The sequence below is a fragment of the Perca fluviatilis genome, chromosome 21 (assembly GCF_010015445.1).
Source record: "Perca fluviatilis chromosome 21, GENO_Pfluv_1.0, whole genome shotgun sequence".
NCBI classification, from domain to species: domain Eukaryota; kingdom Metazoa; phylum Chordata; class Actinopteri; order Perciformes; family Percidae; genus Perca; species Perca fluviatilis.
The window spans coordinates 25,578,072-25,603,444 of NC_053132.1; the positions used below are offsets into that span (position 1 = coordinate 25,578,072).

General features: G+C 39.8%; 1 protein-coding gene across 3 annotated transcripts in view; it reads right to left on the reverse strand.

The window, feature by feature from the left end:
* Nucleotides 1–25,373, reverse strand: part of abcc3 (ATP-binding cassette, sub-family C (CFTR/MRP), member 3) — a 61,909-nt gene that overhangs the window by 17,131 nt on the left and 19,405 nt on the right. For all 3 annotated transcript variants that reach the window (XM_039788171.1, XM_039788172.1, XM_039788173.1), the window contains exons 3-21: nucleotides 22,406–22,531; nucleotides 20,869–21,006; nucleotides 17,106–17,231; nucleotides 16,661–16,722; nucleotides 15,478–15,609; nucleotides 11,355–11,603; nucleotides 9,291–9,468; nucleotides 8,571–8,732; nucleotides 8,317–8,409; nucleotides 7,743–7,946; nucleotides 6,158–6,304; nucleotides 5,990–6,077; nucleotides 5,634–5,700; nucleotides 5,427–5,553; nucleotides 1,565–1,741; nucleotides 1,261–1,428; nucleotides 672–855; nucleotides 455–563; nucleotides 56–212 (exon numbers count right to left, since the gene is read on the reverse strand). In XM_039788171.1, coding sequence (XP_039644105.1) covers nucleotides 56–212; nucleotides 455–563; nucleotides 672–855; nucleotides 1,261–1,428; nucleotides 1,565–1,741; nucleotides 5,427–5,553; nucleotides 5,634–5,700; nucleotides 5,990–6,077; nucleotides 6,158–6,304; nucleotides 7,743–7,946; nucleotides 8,317–8,409; nucleotides 8,571–8,732; nucleotides 9,291–9,468; nucleotides 11,355–11,603; nucleotides 15,478–15,609; nucleotides 16,661–16,722; nucleotides 17,106–17,231; nucleotides 20,869–21,006; nucleotides 22,406–22,531 — 2,694 coding nt within the window. The remainder of the gene's footprint in view (nucleotides 1–55; nucleotides 213–454; nucleotides 564–671; nucleotides 856–1,260; nucleotides 1,429–1,564; nucleotides 1,742–5,426; nucleotides 5,554–5,633; nucleotides 5,701–5,989; nucleotides 6,078–6,157; nucleotides 6,305–7,742; nucleotides 7,947–8,316; nucleotides 8,410–8,570; nucleotides 8,733–9,290; nucleotides 9,469–11,354; nucleotides 11,604–15,477; nucleotides 15,610–16,660; nucleotides 16,723–17,105; nucleotides 17,232–20,868; nucleotides 21,007–22,405; nucleotides 22,532–25,373) is intronic.

Genomic DNA, 25,373 nt, shown 5'->3' on the forward strand with positions numbered 1-25,373 from the left:
TGTATATCTGAAAATAGAAATGGACAATTACACATTTTCATGAGAAAAGACTGACCCTGCCTGTTTCCATGGTCTCTGTCTGGATGAGTTTCTGCATATCCTGTGGTTTCTTCTTCTCTTGTTGATCGGAGTGTTTCCTCTGGCTGCAGCCGTGTCTCCTCACTGAGCGGCCTCTGAGGTTCTCCCCGTCTGCTGAAATGATGCTGATCTGCCTGTAAAGGAGGGAGAAAAGATAATGTCCATGTATGGCACTTATTTGGAAGATGCCATATATAAAAAATTCCATCCAAAGCATTTAAGAATATGTCTCCACTATGTGTTGTATGACCAAATAATAATATCCAGTCAGTTACATTTTAGTGAAATGGCTCCCCTGTCTCATTTATGAGAAAAGAGCAGAATATATAAAAAGAATATCTAGCCTTGTAGGTAAAGAGAGAAATATTTCCTCTACCTTATGAAATCTCTCCTGGTTTCATTAATCACCGGCTCATTGTCCACCATGTCTGTGTGGTTGCTAAGGGCATCGTCAGGGAACAATTCCTCATCTTGGATTAACTCCTCTGTAAAAGCAATGTTAGCAGTATGTTTTTTTTTTTTTTTTTTAAAGAAGCTCAACCATAAAATATGAGATATCAGGTGAAATAAGAGTGAAGGAAGTGATGCTCTACCAGTGGCCTCTTCTTCCTCAACAATGTCCTCCAGGGCATAGTTCCTTAGAAACTCTGCGAAGGCTCCGTTCTGTTTGAGCAGCTCCTGGTAGGATCCCATCTCTGACACCCTGCCCTCCACCATCACCATTATGTTATCCACCTGAGGCAGGAAGCTGATGCCATGTGTCACTAGAATACGTGTCTGGAGTCAAACAACAAAAGAAACCTTGTTATCTAATAAACTACACACATAACAACATTACAAACATAGGCACACCTTTTATTACAAGCACAACCTCAATGACATCATCAGGAATATAATGTGTGCAATAAACTGATAAAAGATACAATTTACTCTTTGGTAAAAAGATAAGATAAGATACAACTTCCTCTTTTGAAACAAGAGTCCACAGACATGCTAGCAGTTCTGTGAGGCTGTACTTAAGCACAGTGGTGCCTTGAGCTGTGTCATATATTTACTAACCATACAGTATATTGTAGTTCATTTACCCCTGCAGTGTTGTGTAAAGGGGCTTTTTATATCACAAACTGATGTAAGTACATTTCTTAATGAAAAGATGAAAACCTGGATTTAGACTCTCCTCACCTTGCTCTTCAGCACCCCCTCTGGACCGATGAGGTTGTCAAAGATGTGTTTGGCTACGTGGGCGTCCACAGCTGACAGCGGATCGTCCAGGAGGTAGACATCGGTGTCGCTGTACAGAGCTCGGGCCAGACTCACCCTCTGTCTCTGCCCACCAGAGAGGTTGATACCCTGCACGATTAAGACACATCAGCAGAAACGCTTTAATCACTGTGTGACCGGGGGTGGGCTATTCAAAAACAGTAACAAAAGTGTGTTACTTAGTAGGAGAACGGAAAATGAAAATGTTTCTTTTCTTTTTTTTTACCTTCTCGCCTATCTCAGTCATATCACCTCCAGGCAGCACTTCCAGGTCAGGAGTTAAGGCACAGGCTTCCAGAACGCACTGGTACTTCTGCTCATTGTAGGGTTTCCCAAACAGGATGTTGTCCCGCAGCGTGGCATTCTGTATCCAGGCCTGCTGGGGTACGTATGCCACTGATCCCTAATAGAGGAGAGGAGAGGCCGACAAACTGCAATAAGCAACCCTTAACATGCATTTTTTCCCCAGAATATATCTACATGTATATCCTACCAAATCAGTCCTCCTAGACATATTCCACAGATTATGAGAGATATAGTGTTAAATTAGTCTATTAACTGCTACGTCTTTGAATTACTGTCTAAAAGGTTGTGAATGTTATAGTTATAATGTTATTTAAACTGTAGGGAAATTGTATGGAAATTTCTTTCAATTCATCAGTTCAAACATATTGGGAAATACACTTAATCACGTTCTTGCCGTGAGTAGTATCGATCCTATCAAATTGTACTGGGCCCTAAACACTTCAGAAGCTCATTATCTAAAGATATAGCTACTCTGGATGGCATTGCCCTGGCCTGCAGCACTACTGTCAAAAATCTTGGGAGTTAATTTTGATCAGGATATATCCTTTAACGCCCACATAAAACAAATAAAAAAAACAGCCTTTTTCCACCTGCGTAACATTGCCGAAATTAGGCACATTCTGTCTCAAAACGATGCTGAAAAACTAGTGAATGCATTTGTTACTTCAAGGCTGGACTATTGCAGTTCCTTATTATCAGGATGTCCAAACAAGTCCCTTAAGACACTGTAGTTGATCCAGAATGCTGAGGTGTGTGTTCTGATAAGAACTAAGGAAAGAGATCATATTTCTCCTGTATTTACTTCTCTGAATTGGCAATTTAAAATCCTTATATACAAAGCTCCTAATGGTCACGAACCATCATATCTTAAAGAGCTCATAGTACTCTATTGCCCGACTAGAGCACTGTACTCCCAGAATGCAAAGTTGTGATTCCCAGAGTCTCCAAAAGTAGAATGTGAGCCAGAGCCGTCAGCTATCAGGCTCCTCTCCTGTGGAACCTGCTCCAAGTTGCGGTTTGGGAGGCAGAAACCATCTCCACATTTAAGAGTAAGCTTAAAACTCTCCTCTTTGATAAAGTTAATAGTTAGGGCTGGCCAAGGTTTGCCTTGGACCAGCTCTTAGTTATGCTCAGGGCTCATACGCATTTTAACCAATACTTTTCCATGACTTTTTGGCAAATTTCCATGACTATATGTTCCTGAAAATTTCAGTCGACATTATACAATAAGAATACAAATCTGTGTTAAAGTTTACCCTCAGAGGTTTAACTATAAAATGAATGACAATTTATGTGGTTCATAGTGGGATTCGTAATATCGCTCTACGAATAGAATGTTGAGGTTAAGATGACGTGAAAATACATTTATTAATGATATATTATTATGCTGGGTTAAAAAACAAATCCATGACTTTTCCAAAACTTTCTGGGTCTTTTTATGTTTCCAAAACCTTTCCAGGCCTGGAATTTGCATTTTTCAAATTCCATGACTTTTCCAGGTTTTTTCAAAACGTATGAACCCTGTATGCTGCTATAGTTTTAGACTATTCCTTTGATACATTGAGCTCCTCTCTCCTTTCTCTCTCCATCTGTGTGACATTATTTCCCATTTATGCTTGTTACTAACTTAGCTCCAGGGAGCTTATTCCCTCGAGTCCTTTTTTTTCGCCTCGCAGATTTCCTTGGATTGTGGTGGCACTTGCTGCCATGGTCCTGTTCAACGCCCTGCTACACCCTACTACTATTACTTCTAGTCATAGTTTTATTATCTTTATTGCTACTCTAATTGCCACTATGCATCATACCAACTGCTATAATTATTATGAAATCATATTTCTGTATCTGTGTGTATGTTTCCCAACTGGCAGAGGCAGATGGCCGCCCACCAAAAGCCTGGTTCTGTCTGAGGTTTCTGCCTGATAAAAGGAAGTTTTTCCTCTCCACTGTTGCACTAAAATCTTGCTCTTGGGAGGGAAAGGTTGGGTCTTTGAAAATTATAGTGTGAGTGTGGTCTAGGCCAACTCTATCTGAAAAGTGTCCTGTGATAACTTCTGTTATGATTTGACACTATAAATAAAATAAAATTAAAAAAAGCTAATTATTTCCTAAAATGAAATTCTACATGGTACTTTGTAACCATTTACATTTTTAAGGCCACTTTAAACTTGCTCAGTGAAACACTCAGATTTGTGGGCAGATTATTCAACTACTGCTGCACTGTAGAAAAATGTGGTTTTGCCTATTAAAATATTAAATCAGAAAGGAATAAAATTTGTCAAGCTACATCTTTTAAAGTGGCTATGATTTTCTCTCTCTAATAATTAATTAAGTCCTTTGGTACCATGCTTTTTTACAATTTTGTAAGTGAGCAGATTTTCATATAAGAGATTATTTTAAGATTTTCGAAATGAACAGGATTATATGTGTATGTGGGTGAACTTTTAATATAACTCTTATCAATTTACTGTATTTTGAGCCTATTGAAGTTTGCTTTCAAAGTGTTGTGATAATCAGGTATACCAGGAGATGGCAGCATAACCAAAATTAAATTTAGACTAGAACTCCAGCTAATGTGTAAAGAACTGGTCTGTCCAGAAAGGTGGCTTTTCTGGGTAGGAACCTTATTATTTGATTTACCTTGGTGAGGGCTTTTAAAACCATAGTTTCACCCAATAAAAACCTGTCTCAAATGCAGCCCAGATAATTTACACTGTATTTAGCAGTCATTTAACAACATCTGGTGACCTTGCTAATTTTATTTTAGAACCAAAAAGAATGGGTTTTCTTATGTGTAGGGGTAATCTTTTATCTGACAGCCATGTGTTTACATTTTGCCACTGTCTTATTTGTATGTGCTACAAATAAAACAGAATCACCAGAATGTAAAAATAATTGCATGCGGCAGCTGCTATTAAGGAATTTATGTATAATAAACATATTAGAGACCCCAGGATACTACCCTGAGGTACCCCACATGCCATGATTCTTGAGTGTAAAAAGCGCCCCACTAACGTTAACCATTTTAATGCAACTGGATAGGTATGACTGGACCCACTTTAGTGATAGCCCACTAAAACCCATTGCTCTTAATTTCATCAATACAATGCTGTGATCTACTGTATCAAATGCTTTCTGCAAATCCAGCATTACCATAGCACATAACCTAGCTCCATTGACTTTCTTTTATAATGAGGTCTGTTAGATATAGCAATCATGTCACCTCTAGTAGAAAGTTACTGGTTACTTGTTAGTTTAATACCAATTTGCTTTTTTCTTTTGAAGATCTTGCACAGACATTTACATAACTTGTGAAACACTCTGCACTTTACTGCCCCTTCTACACCACTTGTGTGAAAACTTGTGCATACAGCTCTATTTAAACAAAGTCCAACTGACTGATTGATTTCCATCTTTTTTTCCCCATTTTTGTAAATGTATGCACACATGGTGCCAATGCATAACAGAGCTGGTACTCCCAGATGACTAGCATGAATATAGTAAAAGTCAAGGAAATAGAAATGTGAGCAACACATCTTGTGTCGGTGTGTGAATGAACTAAGAGAAATACTCTAAAAAGCTCCTAAGAGCCGAGTTGAACTGCTGAGATGGGTGATTATTCTCCGTGGGTTCCTTATGACGAGCAACCCATTTTACATTACACAACACTGATCCATTAGTTACTTCAAAAATTGATTAGTGTAGCTAGAGGAAAAGAGAACATAGAAGATGAATTAACCTGTTACTTGCTAGTTTGTTATACAGAACATGAAATGAAGTCCTACCCGAATAGAAACCTCTCCCTCCAGTTTCTCCACTTCACCGAGCAGCGCAGAGAGTAGGGAGGACTTTCCACAGCCAACGTGGCCTACCACTGCCAGCAGGGAGCCATTAGGCACCATCATGTTAATGCTACAAACACAAAGTCACCAATTACATGTTTTAGCCTCAGTTATGACAAACAAGACACATAACATGCATAACATACATACTTGTGCAGAATAGGGGGATCTCCTTTAGCCCAGGTGAATTTCCCATTGACAACTGTCACTGAAAACTCTGTTGAGCAAGAACATATAGTCATAAATATATTTTCAGCATCTTTAGAATTAGTGACAGTGAGATGCAATGAGAAAGGATAAAAGACTGAAAGGTATTTCTTGAGTATTAGTCTTCTAAAAGCTCTTCAGGCTCTGGGTGAAAGATACAAGTGGGAAGCAGTGACATTATCCTAAAGACTATAAAGTTTACACAATGGAATGATGACAAACAATGACTGCACATTTCCTCAAGGTATTTCTCAATGACATGTTGTTTTAACCAAAGGAGGAGCAGTGTTTATATTTACCTGCGGCTGTGTTCTTTCTATCTACTGAATTTGGGTCCAGCTCATCATGACTCAGGAAATTTTGGATTCGCTTCAGTGAGACACTGGCCTGTGACACAGAATAAACACACAGACACTCAATAAAACCTAAAAAAAAAAAAGTAAATAAAAAGAATAAAAAGTTCTTACCTGCACGATGCTGCTGATGACTTGGGGAAGCATGTTGAGAGGAAACCTGAGGATGTTGAAGAGTGAGAGTGACACAAAGGCCTTCTCCGCATCCAGGGTGTTATTCTCATCCACAGTCACATACACGGCAAACGATGTCAAGGCAACCTGAAAACACATCGGCAAACAGGCCGCTTAGACGTCAAGGTCAATTAGTTTACTGTAGAGATGTACAGCAGTCAGTGTTGTGGGGCTACACACACTTGCACATTAATCCCAGTCAACCAGTGACTCAGCAATGACCTTATTGTTCAGCTGGTGATATTCACCACATTACAGAATCTACAGAGTTTATGGTCACTAATATGCACTGCCTTTTGGCTGGTAAAGCATGTATTTATCTGATAAATAAAACATATATGACAACGGAATCAATCAACCAATAGCTTAAATAAATGCTGTCATGTGAACTCTAAAACCTAACGTAGACAACTGGTGTAGATGCCAGTCAAAATAATTGCTTTATTTGAACAAATCTATTATTATTACTATGGTCAGTAAACAGGCAGTCAGCTGATGAAAAGTGGTGTGTAATGTTGCTATGGCATTTGCACTTGAGCGTGTCAAACTTTGCAGTAAATAATTCACGATTTTGTCTCTGGCGTTGTCAGTAGGTCGAGAGGGGGGCCTGTTTCAGGATTTAAGGTCATGTTGTGTAAATGGTGCTTGAAGTTCCAGAAATGCTGTTACTGCAAACTGGTGCAGCATAATCCAACAGTTTGAAGCCAAATGACTAAACAATGAGACCTACAATTTTACACTAAATGTTCTGCATTTGGTCTGCACTCCAACTGTAGCAAGCCGATGCCACTTTCAAATGCTGAGTTAAATACTCAAAATATGGGGAGAGCACACTTGAGACTTAAGACTCGCTCAATAAGGTTGCAAATTTAGAAGAGTCTAATGATAACAATAAGTCCAAACCTTCCACCCACAACAGATCCACACTGACCCTTCTCTCCAAGCATGATCTTATTAGTATAAATAAATACCAAATTTCACTTTGTATTGGCAGGTAATATAAAAAGACTTGGATTAAGATTAGGGGCTAAAAACTTCACTAAGAGATTATTAATCACCATGATGTCAGGATGTAACATTCTCATATTTACAACATGTAAGTGTTGTTAATATACAGAAACTTCAGTTTCTAAACAAATTAGCTGTTTATCACCAGGTTTCTCAAATAGTTTAAAAAGAGCCACCGTTGCAATTTCTGATCACAAACACTTGCTGGTTTGTATTTACAGCTGTTAATCAGATTCAATGGCTTATGTAGACTTCCTCTAACAAGCCCTAATTGGCAAACAACTACTCATGTTGCCATCTTCAAAATACCAAACATGAAGACAATTTCGGAGACACTCGTGAAAGCCTGTTTGGATTTACTGGGTTTCACATTCAACTTTACTTCACACAAACAAATTTAAAAAGAAGGCCACAGCTGATCATGATGTTCACCAAATGCGTAATTTCTGACCAATACAGTTTCACAAAGCAGTCTCTTAAAAGGAAGTCAGCTTCCAGACATCTGGACTGAGCCTACCAGGAAAGGGGCACTGGTCCAGGCCATAGTAGACAGCGCTCCCAGGTAGGCTGTCTTGCGCAGCACTTGGAGCTCTTTTTGACGAATGGCAAGGACCTTTTCCTTGAAGGAGTTCTCCCAGGCATATAGCTTTAGGACTTTGATTCCGTTTAGGATCTCACTCATCAGCTTGATACGAGAGTCCTTGTACTGCATCTGCTCCACCTGGGAGAGAGGAAGAGGAGGATGAAGACGAGGACAAGAAGACAAACTGTCATGTTATTTTATTTACTTTATCTGTCATTTCACCCTTTTTGTTTTTTAATCAAACTTACAAAATCAAAATGATACAACAAAAGCCATGCTGCTCTTGGTATCCACTAGACCCGACAGTGTTTGACCAAGGGTAGTGTGATATACTGGCTAATATCATGATTTCGAAGGATAACTTCACCTATTTTTCTCTTCACATGAGTAAAAACTAAAACATAAGTAACCCTATTTTCTTGGAATAAATGTTTATATCATTGATGTGGTTCCACTTAGTCTCACTAGGTCAATAGACAATAATGAAATTACTGCTCAGTGCTCATACCTGGTAGGCTCGTGTCTTCATGGCAATGACAGCATTCAAGGGGATCAGCATGATCATGACAGCCACCCCAGCCAGCACTGATGGACCGAGGTTCTGTAAAATACCACAGAGTCAGTAAAACACTGCAAAAATAATTCAAACAAACAAAGAGCTAAAGCAAAAGTCCCATGTTCATTAAATATGTAAACAGAATATGGCGAGAAATGTCTAGTCATAACTATCTACAGTAACCCACGTATAATTTGTGCACGTACCTGCCAGAGAAAATATAGTGCCAGCATAATCTGAAGCGGAGCAGACCACAACATGTTGAGGAATGTGGTGAGGTCCATGAATCTCTGTGCGTCCACTGACATCAAATTGACTACCTCGCCCACTGTAGATGAACGCTTGGCAGCGTTAGTTATCACCAACGCCTGCAGAACAATTAAGGGGGGGGGGCGGGGGGGGTAGAGAACAATTGTAGTAAACACTGTAATAAATGTATTTTCTGTGAAGCATAATGTAACATCTATAGAATAAAATGTGTTATAATTTTGCTCACTTTATTGACAGAAGTGAAGTTTTTAAGGTCTCTTTTAAAGTTAGTGCATTTGTGAGTGTGCATGGTAAAACCACAGTCAGAAAACTATCTCAGCTACTTATCTGCATACCTTCCTGTAGATAGCTCCTATGACAGCTGTGCGTACATTCATGAGCACACTTGCAAGACTCGCTCAATAAGGTTGCAAATTTTAGAAGAGTCTAATGATAACAATAAGTCCAAACCTTCCACCCACAACAGATCCACACTGACCCTTCTCTCCAAGCATGATCATAAATAAATAAATACCAAATCTCACTTTGTATTGGTAGATAATAAAAAGACTTGGATTAAAATTAGGGGCTAAAAACTTCGCTGAGAGATTATTAATGACCATGATGCCAGGATGTAATATTCTTGTTAAAACTATCTTAGCTACTTATCTGCATACCTTCCTGTAGATAGCTCCTATGACAGCTGTGCGTACATTCATGCCAGTGACAAAACAGTACTGAAAGTGTTGGTGAAGGATGAGAGTCTGCAAGAAGGCTGTGAAGAACATGAGGAAGGCCAGCGAGTAACCCCACCAATCAGGAGCACCCTTCTGTTTTGTGAACAAGATCAGCATCCTATAAGAGTGAAGAAAAGGAACATTATTTTAGAGGTGTACTGTATAAGGCATTTCAATAACAGTGAGGGTCATGTAAAATTATCTTATTTGGACAAAAAGAAATGCAGTACTTTATCATTTAGCAATTCTACTGAATTACTTATCAACTACTAACATCTGGTAAACATGCCGCAGACAGTGTGGTGGTACGTGCGACTTTATACTGTTGTCGATGCATTATGTTCCTGTAGGAAATACCTCAGGCCTGCGTAAGTAGGAGACATTTCAGCACTTAAAAAGAAATGCTGACCCCTAAAACCTCTTTAAAAAATAAGCCAAGCATTCACTATGATGGCAGAGCCTGATACCAACTGCATGGCCTCGTGATAGGTCAAAACATCATTTTTTTAAACTCTCAACTGATGGTAAATTTTACTGTGTATTGATAAAAAAAAGAACTTTTAAGGGAATGTATTATTAACGTTTACTTAAAAAGTTTGCACTAAGATAAATTAATAGTAAGTCATGCAAAAGTTATCATTAGTTGTGTTTCCATTCAATTGTCAAGGGAATCGTAAAGTGCTCATGTTATGCTCATTTTCAGATTCATAACTGTATTTAGAGGTTATATCAGAATAGGTTTATCTGGTTTAATTTTTTAGCTCAAAAAAACACCATATTTTTGTTGTACTACACATTGTTGCAGCTCCTCTTTTCACCCTGTGTGTTGAGCTCTCTGTTTTAGCTACAGAGTGAGACATCTCACTTCTGTTTCATCTTTGTTGGGAGTTGCACATGCGCAGTAACTAGGGTTTGTTTGTTTTCTGTTGGAGATGGTAAGTCCCTTTGGGGTGGACTTTGGGTTTTTTCACTTTGTAAACCTATAACATGCACAAAAAAGATATATAACACAATAAAGAAAAGGGGAAACGCCAAAAAGCATAATATGAGCACTTTAAGCGAAAATGTTGCAAGCGAGCTTTAAAACTTGTTTGCGCAAGTTTTATTGAATTTTGTTATTTCCATCCAGCTTTTCTAATGCAATGCTTTAAATTGTGCATACAAATAAGTGGATGGATACACGGCTATTGAGATGCAAAAGCTATAGAGCACACTAATGGAAATGGAAATGGAAATGGAAATGGAAATGGAAATGGAAATGACAATAGACAACGTGTCTACCATACTTCAACTATGGTTAGAGATTTGACTTTTGCTCTCGTAGTCAAGATTTCAAGGTTTAAAATGTATGTCAATGATGCGTCAGATGATTATGGGAAAAAATCAACAAGCTCTAAGACATATGCAAGAATCTCTGTAAAATACTGCAAAAAAAGCAATAACTAAAAACTGGTACAAAAGGGAACCTCCCATCACAAAACAGGTAGTCACTACACAATATGTTTACATTTAGTGAGTTCTTCATAATACTGTCTGGACCCACAAGCCAATCCAGCACTTACTATGTCATTGTATAAGTTAGAATATTGCAGGGTGCTCAAGCTTTCACTTCCTTTCTTCCTTATGTTGGTCTGAAATTTAAAATGTCTCGAAATGGATCAAATATAAAGCAGTATAGAAAATCATGAGCTCTATTTTTTGAATAGGGCAGAATCAGTACAATATTATTCAGAGCTTTCCCAATGTCATTCAAAAAGACAAAAGAAGAAAAGTTAGGTCTACATTACTAGTCTATTTACACTACATAATATGAAAATGAGTTTTGTAAAAGAAAATTATCTGACAGGCAAACCAGCATGCAAAAACATGGACACAACATTCAAAAAGACACCCTTAAAATAGTATTTGGGAACATTGGAACAATGGTAGCTTGTTGGTGTTCCAAACATGCAAATATGGTGTAGCAACGGTAGCACGGCAGTAAAATGTTATCTTTCTCTCTACCTGAGCAGCTGAGGGTTGACGAAGGTGATGACATCCTGCAGGAGCTTGTAGGCCGAGCCAATCAGAAAGTACGGGCCAAAGGCTCTGACGAGGGCACGTAGGAAAGACGGCTTGCGGGAGGCAGCTTTGGGATTGGACAGCAGCACCTCTACTTCCTCAGGGCTGCTTTCACCTCCTCCTCCTCCGATGTGGTTTGTGGTCGACGGTGAGGGCTTAGAGTACACAGCCTGGCTGGAAGGATTCACTTCACTGGAGAATTCATAATTTAGGAGGTTGTTTAATAGGAAAGAGACAGAGAGATGGAGAGAATAACAGCTGTGTGAGGATGGGGGACTCTTATCAGTGTTCAGAAATTACAAATAAGTAATTAAGTAAAAAATATTTATACAGCATCTTTCTAGAATGATTGTCACAACGGATATCATGTGTCAATAAAAACAGTGCAAGTCCTACAAGTAAGACAGTATATCATACCAATAATAACAACAACAACAACAACAACAACACAACAACAACAACAGCATAAAACATCAATGAAAGGCCTTCAGGAAGGCCTCGTAGAAATATTGAAATCTACCCTGTATCTCACTGGCAGCCAGTGAAGTGAAATCAGGATTGGGGAGATCCAAGTTGTATTGTTAGATTTGCACAAGGGGCTGTTCACACATTCAATCTCAAAAGTTGACCAAGTGATAGGCTGCTATTTATTGGGGTCATCCCAATTCGCTTAATTGAATCCATATTTCTCTTATTGGTGTCTTTTCCTCGCATCTTAGTCCATCCATCTAATCACTGTCACTTTCCCACTCGCTCTACCACACACTCCCCATGCACACACACATGCCAGCCCTGCTATTCTCTTAAAGAGATCTACGCACACACCAACGCACAGGTATAAACTTCAGGCCACTTAGGTAGGCTATGGCAAAAGCTCCGCTTGGAGCCTCAGCAGAACCGTAAATTTAAACACGCTTTAGAATGTTTTTGGCTCTGCAGAGGCAGTGGGAATTGGAGATGTCTACCAGGGAGGGAAAAGGGCAGCCAATCATTTTCTGTGCTGGGTGAATGACTCTCTGAAGAGCTCTCCTGTCTGCGGCTGAGCAGCCGGCGTACCACTCTGAGATGCACTTTCTCTCCCAGTCCGTTTTTCCTGAGCACTCTCAGGATAAATTACACGAAGGCTGCAAATAACTGTTTCATTATTTATTAATGCACCAATTGTTTTAACTCCTAATTATACCACATAAAACACATTTAATATGATAAATCCCTTTGGCAAATCTGGATTATTGCAGTGGCAAGTAGTAATTAAAAAAAAATGTTGTAGGGTGTTCCTTGTTTTTTGGGTCTTTTCCCTTTATTATAGTGACAGTGGATGGACATGAAAGGGGCATAGAGATGGGGGATGACACACAGCAAAGGGCCACAGGTCAGATTTGAGCCCTGGCCGCTGCAGCAACTCTGCCAACATGGGGCGAACGCTCTTACTGGGTGAGCTAGAGGCCGCCCCTTCCTTGTCCTGTTTGTTCACAAGATTGTTCTTTCGTTCAGAATGAGCTCAGGCTGTGAGACATAATGCCAGAAATGCTTTCAGTGAAAGGAATGTTTTGTAAACTACACAAAATCTATTCTAATACCAGCTTAAAGCATAGGAGTTGGATTCCAGCAGTGAATTAACTGGCAACTACAGTTCAACAGGACAACTGTGATGGAATTCAGCTTAACCACAAACAGGTTTCCAGACGACAAGTGAAAAGGCCTAATCAAGCTTTTCTATATCACTTTACAAGTTGTTCTCAAGTAGTGTGAAAGCACAATGAAACTCTCACTCTCAGGAAAACTGCGGCACAGAGAGAGGAAGCAGCCTGGTAGAGTTCAGAGTTCACCAGACTTTCGTGCTGAGTGTGTTTTTTTGCATGACATTCGCTTTTCATCCGAGTAGCACAATGTAGAGCCGCAGTCCTTTTCTCTGTGACCAGGCAACTAAACTCATTTCTCCAGTATGTCATGAGCAAACTTAAACTGTGGAATGCAATATTACAGAGTAGACATGAGAGAAGTAATTCATTCTGCAGCAGATTATACAGAGCGGTGGGGGGGTGGATTTAATCCCTCAAGGCCTTGACATAAAAAAAAATAAAGACTCCACAAACATACAGAATACATCAGAGCAACAATGCCACAAAAGAAAGCAAAGCAATGCATGTCATGTGTTCTCTGTGATGTCTGTTCTGTCTTGCAGTCTACAGTGTGTGTGTGTGTCTGTGTGTGTGTGTGTTCCTTTGGTTGATATGTAGCATCCGTGACACCAGTTTCATATACTAGAGTAGCTGTCCTGCTGCTAGGGTTACAAAAACATGCTCAAGGTTTCACTTGTGCTGAACATACTGCACGCACGCACGCACGCCCATGCACACACACAAAAGGGCCCTGCCTTAAAAGAAAACACCTTCTCCTCTCTCTGTTCTGACAAAGAAGTGGAGGTGTGGTTAGCCATACATTCCACTTGACTTGAATTTTTTAACTAAGTAAAATCAGTGTAAACATTTCTTCTTTCATTTTCTCTCTGTGTATTAGAATTAGTTTACAGTTAGTCTGAAACCACAAATCTAAAGTTCCATTCAGTAGGTTTAAATGCATCAAAGTAACCTGTAACATGTCTGCTTTCTGCATTATCATGATGTCTAGATGTAATTTAAACAACAAACCTGAATTCTGCTGGAGAAACCCAATTGTCTTGTCCATCTATAGGATAAGTCCAGGGATGTTCTATATTTTTCTTATTGTCAAAAACAACAATCAATTGATTCTACTGTACTAAGAAGTGTTCTGTGTGTTTCCAAAGCCTGATACATCTTATTTCCTGCGCTATAAAACTCCATTGTTGTTCAAAAACTACAAAAATACATCAATAAGCCACAATTTTGACATGTTTTTCGTTACACACACACTGTAGTTGTTTTACTCAATCCCACATACACCGTCCTGCTGCTGGAAATACTCACTAAAAAACCAAATATGTATTAATCTGCTATTGAAAGTAGTCCCCAACAAATGCACTATTTTCTCCTGTTTGAGTAACTGTGAAAAACTACAGTGACCAGTTGTTTTAGGAACTTTTAACTTTTTAACTTTTTAATCAAATAATCTCATTAGGACCTGTTTTTATAGATTAATATATTCAGTAGGAACTAGAGGATGGATACCTGAACTGAGCCCGATGGGCCAGGCCGGGTTCGGACAGATATTTAGAAATGATGTTCGGGTTCGGGTCGGGCTCGGTCTCAACCGCGCAATAAGGCATTGGACATTTTAAGGTGCGCGCCTGTGTTTTAACGTGCGCTTGTTGCCCCGTGTGCGCTGATGCGCTCATCTGTTGACATTTCCGAATGCCTTTTCCACACAAACAAACTAGGGCTGTCAGCATTAACACGTTAATCGCGATGCGATTAAGAGCCGAGCATAACGCGTACATTTTTTTTTAATCGCATTAATTGCATGTCGCCATTTATTAATTTATTTTCACTTCACTCTGCTTCACGTCGTGCCTAACAGGCCACTATTTTGACCCTTTGTCGCACCTTTACTTGCTGCCATACTTCATCGTAACACATCCTACTGCTGCAGGCTGCAGGCATGATGGAGAAATGCAGCAGCAACACAATTCTGAATGGCGCTTTTTATTTTCCAAAACTCCCGGACGGTTCGTAGACAAGTCGAAAGCTATAGGCACATTGGGTAAAGCCGAATTAAAATATTACCGAAGCTTGAGCTACCACCTACGAGCTAAGCATAGTACAGTTAACGTGACTCAGGTTGATGCTAGCGGGCTCAGGCAAAGCACTATTTTGGAGAGTGCTACTCGCCGACCTGTTGATGAAACCAAAGTGCAAACGCTGTCTCATCAACCGGTGACCACTGGACGTCAGTGACTAATCAAAATTATTTAGAAGTTACTGCACACTATATTGACTCTGGTAAGTAGGGTTGGGTAATGAAACTAAAGCTTTTATATAAGTAACACAGACATACTGGAAAACGTTTAGCTTGTACTGTATATTTCAGAAATTAAAAATACGTCCCCCATTCATCCATTCCTCTCCCTCTACTTTTGCAAACATACCTCTTGGCTTTGGTCAGCTCTTTCTCCCACTCTTTGAGGAGTTTGGGCACCGTAATCTTAGAGCTGTCACGCTCTTTCAGAGACCAAAGGTCTTTGGTCTCCAGAGGCATTTTGTAGCCTTTAATAGCCATACTGAGAGAGAGAGAGGGAGAGAGAGAGAGAGAGAGAGAGAGAGAGAGAGAGAGAGAGAGAACAGCAGTTTAATTTATATATGAATTAATGATTGATATTTTATTTACATGTCATGCCACTAAGTGACCCATCCCACACGGAATGACATAACACCAATACAAAAGTCTTTTTATCCACAGCTTCCTGTCCAATGTCAACACATAACATTCTCTACTTTGCACAAAAAGAAGAATAAAGAAGACATATTACAGCAACCACAACACAATAGTGTAACCCATAAATTGTCCAACTAAACATTTCATACATAAACCAAAACTACAGCTACAGAAAAATAAATAAATAAGTAAAGCTGTAAAACAAAGGACACGTTACAGTGTTGTTAGCCTCCACCTGTCTCAGTGCTTTTGTTCAAAATTACCATTATGCTGTATTGAGGAGACTAGCGATTTGAGACCCTAAATTCAGCTTCTTTTTAGAACCACTGGAGTCGCCTCCTGCTGGAAATCAGATAGAATGCAGGTTTAAGGCACTTCCGCGTTGGCTTTACTTTTCAGATCCGGATGCTCCGCCATTATTTTTTACAGTCTATGTGTGAGACATCATCTTAAAAATGGTCTCCCTTGTTTACAGTAATTTAGCTACGGTAACAACATTACCAACATTATTATAAATCAATCAAATCACGGCTGTAAATAAAGACACCGACTGAAACATCTTACTTATTTAGCTTAAGAAGGCTGCATCCTAGCCAGCTAATTAGTTAGGCTAGGTTGTGAGCTTGTACTATGACTCAGCATCAAAATGACAGCGTTTTTAGCAACAGCTAGCTGGATAATTCAAAGCTAGCTCGGCAGCATTTTGATTCTAAAGATGTTTCTTAGAGAAAGACATACAGACTGAGCTAGCTCAAACTGCTAACACTGGCTCTTCGCGTTGAGGAATTTACTTTGTATTTACTAATTACTAAAGCAAATCACTATATATACAGTGCACAACAAAGTGTGGGTCTATGGATGAATGCAGTGGGTGGCAGAGAGCACTGTGAACCCACCTTGTGAACCACCAGAACGTAATGGTGGAGAGAAAACCTGCTGTGGTTTCAGGGCAGGGATTCTGAGGACAAAATGGAAAATATACAGACAAATAGACCAGAGAGGTTAAACAAGGATAAGGATGACAGATGAGATAAGGATACTTCTGGAGGAACAACTGGTGTGTGTGTGTGTGTGTGTGTGTGTGTGTGTGTGTGTGTGTGTGTGTGTGTGTGTGTGTGTGTGTGTGTGTGTGTGTGTGTGTGTGTGTGTGTGTGTGTGTGTGTGTGTGTCCTGCATTAACAAGCACAGAGCGGCTCCGAAGCACACACTCAGACATTCTACCACTCAGGAAACTGAATATACAATGTCAGCAGGATTATAAGATGTTCTCACATACGACAAACGGACACAGACATGCTTCGTGGGTTCTGAGTGGATACTGTAGCAGGATGCATAACTCACAGGGTCTGTGACAACATTGGAGAAGAGAGGAGGCTTTTCATTGAAGCAGCAGAGGATCAGCTCACAGACCACCAGGCCGAAGTAGAAGTAGAACGTGGTAAATCGCAGCTTGTCGGTCACTTCGCTCTGAAATGTTAAAAGACACACACACACACACACACACACAAAGAGATGAGCTCAGACATACAGTTGTAAGCATTGCTTGTCAAGCAGTGTGTTTACAGTACATGCAGGCAAATTAGGCATGGGTATCATTTATCTGTTGGCTCTGTGAGCCTGTACTTCTGCACAGCAGTGCTTTGAGTAAATGCTAATGTCAGTATGCTTACATGCTCACAATAACAACACTAACATGCAGGTTAGGGCTGGGCAATATGACGATATTTATCGTCAAAACGATATAATGTCTATTGTACAGTATATATTGTTCCGTCGTTTCTATCGCAATGTCGAAAAAAACAGCAGCCGAACTGTGTTACAGCGATATTTACGTCATTGGAGGACCCTCTCCTTTCTGATCCTTGCACGTTATGTTCATTTTGCACTAAATGTCACGGCCACTGCCGTGCCTCGGTATTAATCCCTGTGTGTGTGTGTGTGTTTGTGTGTGTCGTTCCTGTCCTGCCACTTATTTTCCTGGCTCCTAGATCCCTGTTCACCTTCACACCTGCCATTAATCAGCTCATCACCTCTCCCAGTCTGATCGCTTGCCTCCCATCACTTCATCATCCTCGCCTTATTTTAACCCTGGCTCTTCACACATTTAGTGCTACGTCGTTGATTCTGCTACAGTGGTGGTCACGTGTTTTAGGCCGCTTTAATTATGCATTCATGATTATTCGTAAATTTGCTTCGATTTACCTTTAACCTGTTTCTCTGTGCCACAGGACCTCTGCCTGCCCGCTCACCTGCTGCTTTGCCACGCTCACAACCAGCAATATTCATTACTCGGCCTCATTTGCCAGTCACCAGCTCCCACCAGCCAGATTCCCCTCCTTACTTCCATCCTCATTCTCTGCTAATGGACAATAAACCTTCCTTATAATTCATCATCTGGAGTCTGCATCCTACATGCTGGTTCCCCCATTTTTCATTTAATTCACACTTTATTAAATGAATTACCAGATATTGTTGGTGGAATGAGGTTACTGTGCAAACACTGTGTAAACTAGATTACCTTATTCTGTGCATTCACAATAACCGAGCCATTGTCGAGATGGTGCATGCATGCAAATGTGCTAAAAGTTTAACTTCCTCCATTCATTAGATTTCTCACAATACTCCCAACACACACAAAGGGGAGGTCACACACTTTTCTTCACAAACATCTAAATCAGCTGAACACGATTATCAAAAGAGGCGTCACCTTCAACAGTACAAAATCAATTTACTTGTTCTGAATCATATTAGTCCATGGGCTTATTTTCTGGATCAACATGATTATAGCAGCACAGGTCAGCAGTAGTCTGGGCTGACCTCAACACATGGTTGCTTGGTTATCTGCCTGCCGTCCTCACACTAACCGACTGACTGCTTGAGGCACTGCCTTCACGTCTGTCTGCCTGCTGCATGACTGCCTGGGGTTGGTCTTACTTTTAACACTAAAGCAGCTACAAAAAGTATTCAGTAAGATTTTTAAATATGAATTTTCAGTTATTTTGATGGTATTTTTTAAGCTGGAAGTATTTTTGGCATAAACAAAGAAAGCTAAAAGTGTTTAGGAAACTACCAAATAGGATATATTATATAATTCCTCACGTTGCACAAAAGGACCAAACAGCAACTAGTCTGTGACAGCACTTGTACACACCTTTTGTACTTCTACAAAAGAAGTTCCGCCCACACAGCATATGATTTGACAGTAAGCTGTAGCTTTAGCCTTACTGTGTGGTGGTATCATGATGATCATCATGACTTGCATTTTTCATTTGTCTGGTCTAAAAGGTATCTTTTATACATGCTTTGCTATGTTGAGGCCACAATCAAAATTAATGGTGGTTTAGCAATACATGAGATTATCCTCCACACAGAAACTTGAAAATGAGCCAAAGAAAACAATCAAGAGTAAGCCACTAACATTTTTACAATACAGACAATCAGGTATGCTAATTAGCAGCAGCAGAGATCCAACAGAAATGTCAAGTCAAGATGTAACAAATAATGGTGCAAAACATAAACCTGCTTTGTTGAGAGAATAAACACAACCCGCAGACAGTGGTCTAAGAACGTGTTAACAAATGTGTTGTTAACACAAATGTGCAAACAGCGGCCTATTTACACATTCAGCAGACTTGGCGTAACATTAGCATTCATTTGGAGTTGTGTTTCTGGCATCCTGATAAAACAGTGCTTCTGCAGATTTCACTAAGTCAAATGTAAGACTTTTTAATTCTATTTTAAGACCATTATGAATGAAATTTAAGACCTATATAACAACATAAAAAAACAAAAAAAACATCAGATGTCAGAGTCCGGAAACATCGTCTGAAACAATTCCCCCATTTCCTCATTCGCATTATAGGACTGGTGTCTATTAGTCACAGTGTGGAGGACCCAGAGCACCTCCGCTCTAGTGTTGGCTCTGAACTGGCTGATGTCGTTAGCTGAAGACCCTTCACAGCAGTTAGATGCTTCTCACTTTTTGCATGAGACTTTCAGCACACCCATTAATTGCTTTCTTGCATAAGAAGCAGTAGGCTTCAAATACATTGTTAGCAGCTGGCTTTAACAAGCCCTAAATTCAGTTTTTTCAAACCAAGTATCGCTAAACTTGCACTTCCCCATAGCTGAAGAACAAAATCCATTTTATGTCTGTGGTACAACCCGAAAGAGACTTGCGCCAAAAACACGAGAGAGCTGACTATGTGGAATATAAGTTGCATGTTGGTCTCATTTGTGACAGCAAATTATATTTGAGCTTGCGAAAGAAAGAACTACAACTCCACGGAATAAGTAAATTACATGTTTTAAAGCTCTGCGGGAGCTTTTCAATGAGCATTATAGGTAGCGTTACATGGACATAGGAAAATGAAGGCCTGTTTAAAATGATTTAAGACCTAAAACAGATTTAGAATTTTAGACCCCATGGAAACCTTGCTTTAAAACAACACTCTTCAGCCTTTGTAGTAGAAATGTTTAATAGGTCACTAATTAAAAGTCTTGTAATTCCAGTAGATTAGAGTCAGTGGTATTCATCAACTTTATCACTGTATCACTGTATCAATCCCTGTGGACATGTTATGATCAATTTGTGTTACAGTATGTGACTGCTTCTGATACATATTTTATATTTTCTTCCTTGTATACACATGTCTTGTCTTGTCACCTTAGGGTTTGTTTGCCGTGTGCTGCAACTCGGTTGGTGAGCTGTGGCGCACTAGAGGTGAGATAAGTATGCTAGAACAACAGGCCTACTATTCCCTATCCACTTAGTGGTGCCCTGGGCTGACCCCTTCAAAACATCCACTCACTGTAAGTTCCAAATCAACTCCTGAGGCAACAAGAGGGGGGAGACAGAGCTGACTGATGAAGTAGTCGTAAATGCAAGAGGACACTGAGGCGGACAAGAGGCAGAGGAGGAAAGAAAATGGGAAAGAAGAACAAGAGCAAAGATGACATGCAGTAGTACATGTAGGTTAGGAGACAAGAGAATTGGGGATACAAATCTGAGGGATATGGTGAGGGGGAAACATAAAAGGGCCCCAGGCAGAGAAGATGGAAGACAGACATGTAAAAGGCATTTGAGGGCTACGCCTATTCTCACCTGGCTGGAGGCCTGTAGGATCTTGGAGCGGAAAGGCACGATGGCACACAGCACAGACAGGAACCAGAAGATGAAGAGGACCCCTGAGGACTGAACCCCGTGTAACCTCTCATACTGGATCAGAAACGTGGCCAACAGCTGAGAGAGGAGGGAGTGGGATATTACACAGAGAGAGGAAAAGGGAACAAGTGGGCAAATAGGGAGAGACTAAGTTAGATTAGCCAGGACAGAATCACTGAGGGCATGTAAGGTAAACCACAGTCTGACTGGGTCAGTCTTTCATGCTGACTCTGCCATCATCCGCAAGGTTAGACTGGCTAAAACAGGCTAAAACAGGAGAGTTCTGGCTTTTCTTTAACCCGACTGAATGCTTTCAGCCTTGCTACTCCAATGTTTCTAGTAGAAAGGTTGACCAAAAAACATTGGCATGTCTCTGACAAGAAATGATGACAGTCTATTGACAAGATAAACGGTGTGTCACAAATCAATACTACATACTGATTCTAAGCCGGTATTTAGTACTATATGCAGTGTGTTCACATCGGAAAAGTGACAGAGTTGAGTGTACTCAGACTGCATAATAAATGCGGCCGATTTGTGGATTTTGTATGCTTATGCATTTGCAATTTACAAAGGAAATGGAGGAGATGCTCTGATAATTAATGCATGTGACTGGGCTTCTTACCAGCTGAACAACTTGTATTTGCGTTGAACTCCTGGAAAAAGCCAACAATCCTTTTTGGTTTTGAATAAAATAATCAAGTAAGCAGCTGTGACTAAACAACACTGCAGAGGCAAACACCTTTTTTTAAGTACAGCATGGGTGAGATTGCACATTTCAAAATAGAAGTCTGCCTGCTATCCAGTTAAAATACACTGTGAGCTTTAGTTGGATAGCTATAGTGAACCATTCATGACTAGCTATATAGACCAGAAAAATGAATTGAAAAAAAAACAAAAACAATAGATAATAATAATTTATGACAAAATAATCATTAGATGCAGCCCTGGCTTAGCTCGACAGCTAATCTGCACTTGTAGTGGCTTGAATACATATTCCATTTAAATGTATATGCAAGTAGTCTTCATATTATATCATTTTGGTTCTTACATTTCTTTAACTATCTTCAGAGTTTCTTGACAGCAATGAAACTTAATCAACGCACACCTGAATAAAAGTGTCTGAATAACTTTTACAGTGCAGGTTTGGTGAGGCTATCAGTTATCATACTGTGTCCTCAGAAACAGTCTTTTTACTGTGTGCTCCGCATTTGACTGCATTTGTATATGTAAAAACATTTTTGTATACTTGTACCAATGTAGCTTCCAAGCCACAACTTATTCAAAAACGATTCTTAAAGCATGAAATGTTCAACATGTTAACCCTAAACAAGGTGTTTTGACTGAAGTCAGAAAGAGCTACTGAGTGCATTACATTATAAAAACAGAACCACACATCCTCTTACAAAACCTCAAAGAGTCTTCTTCTCACGAGATCAAATCTTGTGCAACTGTTTCTGGATAGACATATCCTCACCATTGTCATGCCGAGAACCAGCGGGGTGATTAAGTAGATGGGTGGATGGTTGTGCTCCTGCCGCAGCTCGTGGAATGTGTAGAAGAGATCTGTCCAGCACACAACTGATAACAACAAGCCAAGCGCCTGAAAGCAGACAGAGAGAGAAAGGAGAAAAGTAAACAAAAATTAAAAAATAAGAGAAACATTAAATACTATAATAACAGAAGGAAGGACGATGTTTAGTAACTGGGGCTGGGTTTAAAAAAATCTATTTTCCAATTCAAAATTCGATTTTCATTTGACTGATCAGATTCGATTCAAAACATCCAAACTCGATCTCTGTCTGTATCATATGAAACTAAGGTCTAAGGAATCCATTGGTACCAACTATGCCATGCTAGCTTGTTGGAAAGGGGGTTATATAACGCTCTAAAGTTAGGCTACATTTTGGCGAGGGAAAAACTGGCATGGCCATTTTAAAAGGGGTCCCTCAGTCACCTCAAGATATCTGAATGAAATGTCACTCCATTCTCACTAACTGAGTGACAGTAGAGTCTGTAGAGCTGCACTGTGTTGACTGCTGTGGTGTGTTCATGTTAAATAAAAAGCACATTATTGCAACTGCTTTGGGGTTAATTCTTAACGACAAAATTCATACTTTTAAAGTAGGGATGCACCGAATATTCGGCCACCGAAAATACTTTTATCACCGAAACAATACGGCCGAAATGTTGTGATGACGCAAACAGAAACCGCGACCTGCACGTGTGTCCGTACCCGATCCACCTGCAAAGCATCTCCTAAGCAAAGAGGTTGAGGCAATGAAAAGTGCTCTTAGAGTCTGTCAGCACACGTTTCACTGAGATCTATTCGGATCCTCTGCACTTCATCGCGACTGTACTTGATCCGCGTTATAAAGACCATTACTTGGATGCGGAAATAAAGCAGGGCGCACGAGAAATGATCCAGGCCGCGATGGATGCGGAGAACCCGCGTGGAGACGGAGACGGAGCGCGCACGGAGCAGCGCCCAGCGCAGGAGGAGATCAGAGCGCAGAAAAAAAGACTCTCTGCACCAGATGAGGGGCATGCACCCTCGTTGTCTGATATGTTCAGTGAAATCCTGCAAGAAAGTGCCTCAAATAATAATAATAATAACAACAATAGGTAAGCTTTTCTGTTCTTAGGCTACTATATACTGTATGTGACTATCAGAATGTAGCCATATTTCTGCTAGATATTTTTTAAATTAAACTTTAATATTAATTTATACAATTGCAATGCCTTGATTTTAGTAAAGTTAGTACACAGTCATAGCCATAAATGCAATGGTACTAATAATTGGCATAATTTCTTTCGGTGTTTCGGTTTTCAATTTTCGGTCTTGGTTTCCTCTTTTCCGGTTTTCGGTTTCGGCCAAGAATTTTCATTTCGGTGCATCCCTATTTTAAAGTGGACATATTATGCTTTTCCATATTTTCTGTCATATCTACAATGTTATAATGTTGGATTTTCATGTTAAACGTGGCCAAAACTTAAAAAACTCAAAATTCATATAATGAGTTAAACGTATTTTAGAGAAATCCCCATGAGCTAAAACGTTCAGATTTCCAACTGTTCTGAACGCTCCGATTTCAACAATTTGTTCTACTCTCGGCTAAGTCTTACGCAACTCTAAGCCGGCCTTCTGTAATTGGTCATCTGCCCCAGGTAGGCAGGACTGGAGTGCTTTTTTTTTTAAAGTGCTCATATTATGCTCATTTTCAGGTTCATAATTGTATTTAGAGGTTATATCAGAATAGGTTTACATGGTTTAATTTAAAAATTTAAAAAAAAACACCATATTTTTGTTTACACACATTGCTGCAGCTCCTCTTTTCACCCTGTGTGTTGAGCTCCTCTGTTTTAAGCTACTTAGTGAGGCATCTCACTTCTGTTCCATCTTTGTCGGGAGTCGCACATGCCCAGGCCTAGGTCAGCACTACAAGCCAGTCAGAAGCAGAGTATGAGGGCGTGCCCTGACAGTACCTAAGTAAGGACTACTAGCCAGTCAGAAGCAGAGTATGAGGGCGTGCCCTGACAGTACCTAGGTAAGGACTACTAGCCAGTCAGAAGCAGAGTATGAGGGCATGCCACGCTAGCAGCTAGGCGAGTATTATAATAATTAGAATATAAGAAAGTGACGCACGTTTGTCTCTGAAGTAAAGGCTGGACTACAATAGAGCTGTTTGGAGCAGTTTGTGAACAGTTTTCTGTTGGAGATGGTAAGTCCCTTTGGGGTGGACTTTGGGCTTTTTCACTTCGTAAACTTATTACATGCACAAAAAAGATATATAACACAATAAAGGGAAGGGAAAAAGCCAAAAAGCATAATATGAGCACTTTAAGCCACTGTGGTGTTAACATTGTTACATGAAACAACTAGCTACATGCTAACGGCAGTAAAATACGTCATCTTGGCTGCTAGTGTTGTCAAATTCTCCCCAATTCTGAGTCACATTACACATGTACTCCTGTAGTGTTTTTTTTACATTAAAGCATATAAACATGTTCTAGTACAAACACAAAATGCAAGTTTTATCCTGAAAATGCTATATAATAGTTGCCCTTTAATAATGCACCAGGTTAGAGGGTTCCTTTACAATTGTAAAATCTCATCTCTCACTTAACATCCAAGATAAATTGGTTTTGCAACTGAAATATCCCCAATCGAATTGTTTTGGAATGGAATCGGGACCTTGTGAATTGAAATCAAGTTGATTCAAGAAATCAGTGACAATACCCAGCCCTACTAGTAACCAAAGTAACCAAATCTAAACATTAACGGGTGAGGGAGCGTTTTGGCTAGTCGTGTGCTTTTCTCATCATTATTTTACATACTAACCAAGGAACTGTAAGCTATAAATTGTGAATTATTATCATCATTACTTTTTTGTGTATTTGTCATTTTATGTTATTTCACTTTCACTTTTAGTTTTTTGTTAAGA